A 3,273-nucleotide genomic window follows, 5' to 3' on the forward strand; every position below is an offset into this window, starting at 1 on the left:
GGGAGCTGGGAGATGAAAGCACCGCTGGTGCGGCAGAAAAGGGGGCCATAAAACCCCTCTCCCATCAGCGTAATCAGCGCGTTTCGGAGTAAACGCCCGTGGATCAGCACTGTAAAATATGAATAAGTGAGGCAAGGGGACACGCCGGTCCCGGGCAGGGGCTGAGAGCTCAGAACTAGTTCATGCGCCTGGAGGATCACATGCTCCTCGGCAGCCTATGGGGCGCCCCCGGACTCAAGCAAACTAATCTGGAGCAGGCCGCCCCCACCCCCTTTCCCCCTCCCAACCTGAAGTTAGTTTTTATAAACGTACCACAATGATCTAACCTGTTGGAGGCAATAACAATGTGCACCATGCCTAGCCCGGGACCGAGCCGCAGCCAGGGATGTGCAAGGCCATGAGCAAAGCCGCGAGATGGAAGGATTAAGAGGAGACGGGGGCGGCGGCGCCTCCGGCCAGTGCCGCAATTTTCTCTCTTCGCCCGTGTTCGGGGCGGCTCACTCGGGCCGCTCGGCGGCCGCCCCGGGGTTCGCGTACGCTGGGGGCCCGGAGCGCTCGGGTTCCGCGGCCCGCTCCGATCCGCCCTCCAAAGAGTGCCCGGGCTCCGCCGCTCCGCCGGCCGCCCCGGCGCTGGGCTACGGCTATCACTTTGGCAATGGATATTACAGCTGTCGGATGTCCCACGGGGTCGGGATTCAGCAGAACGCCCTGAAGTCTTCCCCCCATGCCTCCATTGGCGGCTTTCCTGTGGAAAAGTATATGGACGTCTCCAGTTTGGCCAGCACAAGCGTCCCCGCCAATGAAGTCTCCTCCCGGGCCAAGGAAGTGTCCTTTTACCAGGGCTATACCAACCCTTACCAGCACGTTCCTGGGTACATAGACATGGTCTCCACGTTCGGCTCTGGGGAGCCGAGGCACGAAACATACATCTCAATGGAGGGCTATCAGTCTTGGACTCTGGCTAATGGCTGGAACAGTCAGGTTTACTGTGCTAAAGACCAGGCCCAGAGCTCACATTTTTGGAAATCGTCCTTTCCAGGTACGCGAGGGAGAGCTTTGGTCTGAGTTTAATTTCCACCCTGTGTTACACTAGCCGGCCTGGCGACCTGGTTACTCTGCGCACACAGCCCCCGGGGTAGGGGAAAATGTTTGTTAAGAATATCACATTCTGTGTTTCCACCCTGTGTGGTAGATCCCAGAGCCCTGGAACTTAGCATGCCCAGCTGTCCTAGCCTTATGGCTAGTTTTAATTTGTTCTGATGATTGGACTTTTATTCACTTTTGCCTTTGATATTTTGGGAAGATGTGCAAATTGATGTCGCGAATGCTTGGGATTATCTGTTATTCAGGCTAGCACTTAAGACTCACCCCAGAGTAATTAAGAAACTGCATGCGGTGAGTGTGCACATGCACGAAACCACTTGCAGACAGACACAGGGAAACACACAATAAGCAAAGTTCTCTGTGTACTTTACATACATATAACTAAACTCAACCCCCCAGCAAATGCGCTGCGAAACTTTGCAGGCTCGCTACCATGCAGGTTTGGAAAGCGATGGCAGACCATCAAGATTTTCGTCCTTTAATAGCGTGTAAATAATGTGGATGTGTAAATAATAATAAGCTGTAAACAACCTAACGTTATTTATTTTCCCATGAAAACCAGTGCCCAGCAAGTATCAGTTAAGATTTAAACGCCTGTAATAAAATTCTAATTTTTCGCATAATGTCTTTTACAATAGGGGACGTTGCACTAAACCAGCCAGATATGTGTGTCTACAGACGTGGAAGAAAGAAGCGAGTGCCATATACAAAACTGCAACTTAAAGAACTCGAGAATGAATATGCCATTAACAAGTTCATTAACAAGGACAAGAGGCGAAGGATATCCGCAGCCACAAACCTGTCTGAGAGACAAGTTACCATTTGGTTTCAGAATAGAAGGGTGAAGGATAAGAAAATAGTCTCAAAGCTGAAGGACAATGTATCTTGATCTATTGGTTGTGGACAGTGACGGAAATATAAATACAATTTACGATCAGCTAAAGACTTTTGGAAAGACTTGAAAATATATTTAATATTTTCCCCCCTTCCTACGGCGGCGAGATTTTGTGATTTGCTTTTAATTAATGTCAGCATTTTTCTCTGATCCGTGGAGAATGCTGCCAAAACTTGACTTTGTAGTTCTGTTTCTTTCTTCTTTTTAGTGTATTTTAATATCTTCTGTTCCTCCCTCTAGGCCAGTATAAACGACTTTAAGTATGTTGATCAGTTACAATTATAATTTTCTTAAATACTTATCTGTTTTTTTTCTGTAAAATTGTCTCTGAACGGCCGGGTGCCACGACTGTCAGTTGTGATTTGGTATCATAAATTTCACAACGATGCAGAATTCTTTTTAAAAAAATAATAATTAATGTAATGTAATTGGGTATTAAGAAATAATTACAACACTGTTCTCAGTCTAAAATAAAGTGAGCCCACCAGCATATAGAGTGAGTGGTTGTTAATGTGAAAATAGCTACTTTTATGTAGTTGGGAGGTGATTATTATTTTTTCAGAAAATAATGTTATTTGGAGCCAGATTGGAACTAGAAAAACATATTTAACTTCCGCTGTTTCCATGACTGTCTGTATTCCACATATTTGGGGGGGGGGTTACTTTGTAGTCATTTGCAGATTAATGATTTCATACTCCCTAATTTAAAGAATAACAAAATATTCTGTGCAGATGCATTTATTCGACTGCATCACACACAATTACTTCAAACAATACAGTTTTATAGGGTTCTAATTTGCTCTTCATTAGTAAAGATAGTCCGAAACAGATAAGTTTTATGAGTTTATAGCTAGCTAGTTAGCTGCATACTAGGAACACACAGTTAAATTGAATTCCAGTGTTTAATCATATTGCATATAGAGGACATGCTGTATAAAGGTGTGTATAAACGTATGTGTATTTTTATATAATGTATTGGATGCCCTATTATCCTGTTTGTCTGAACAAGCACAAGACTCTCCACCTTCACCCTATCATGTGGTTTGAAAACTTCTTGTTACAGAAGTGAATCTTGCTGATACCTTTCAGTTACAAAAATACACGGGTGTTAATGAAAGAAGCAATAAATGATGACTTTCGAAAGATGCCGTAATTTATTTAGATCAGAGAGGCTGGCGGTTGTGTTTTAGTTTTGTTTGAATCTTAGTGTGCGTGTTATGGTACCCATGCAGTGATTTTGATCATACAAGTCAGTTTACTGCTAGGAGAGAAAA

General features: G+C 44.6%; 1 protein-coding gene across 1 annotated transcript; it reads left to right on the forward strand.

The window, feature by feature from the left end:
* Positions 1 to 414: 414 nt before the first annotated feature.
* Positions 415 to 1,993, forward strand: HOXD13 (homeobox D13). Its single transcript, XM_065413688.1, has 2 exons — positions 415 to 1,039; positions 1,743 to 1,993. The coding sequence occupies exons 1-2, from the start codon at positions 415 to 417 to the stop codon at positions 1,991 to 1,993; spliced, it is 876 nt and encodes a 291-aa protein (XP_065269760.1).
* Positions 1,994 to 3,273: the final 1,280 nt, after the last annotated feature.

Source organism: Emys orbicularis, chromosome 11 (genome assembly GCF_028017835.1).
Source record: "Emys orbicularis isolate rEmyOrb1 chromosome 11, rEmyOrb1.hap1, whole genome shotgun sequence".
In the NCBI taxonomy this organism is placed as follows: domain Eukaryota; kingdom Metazoa; phylum Chordata; order Testudines; family Emydidae; genus Emys; species Emys orbicularis.

What these genes read in the sequence shown, in the direction of transcription:
- HOXD13 (XM_065413688.1), top strand. Translation starts at nt 415, where the DNA reads ATGGAAGGATTAAGAGGAGACGGGGGCGGCGGCGCCTCCGGCCAGTGC. An exon ending in TTGGAAATCGTCCTTTCCAG is followed by an intron (nt 1,040 to 1,742) that starts GTACGCGAGGGA and finishes CTTTTACAATAG; the next exon opens with GGGACGTTGCACTAAACCAG.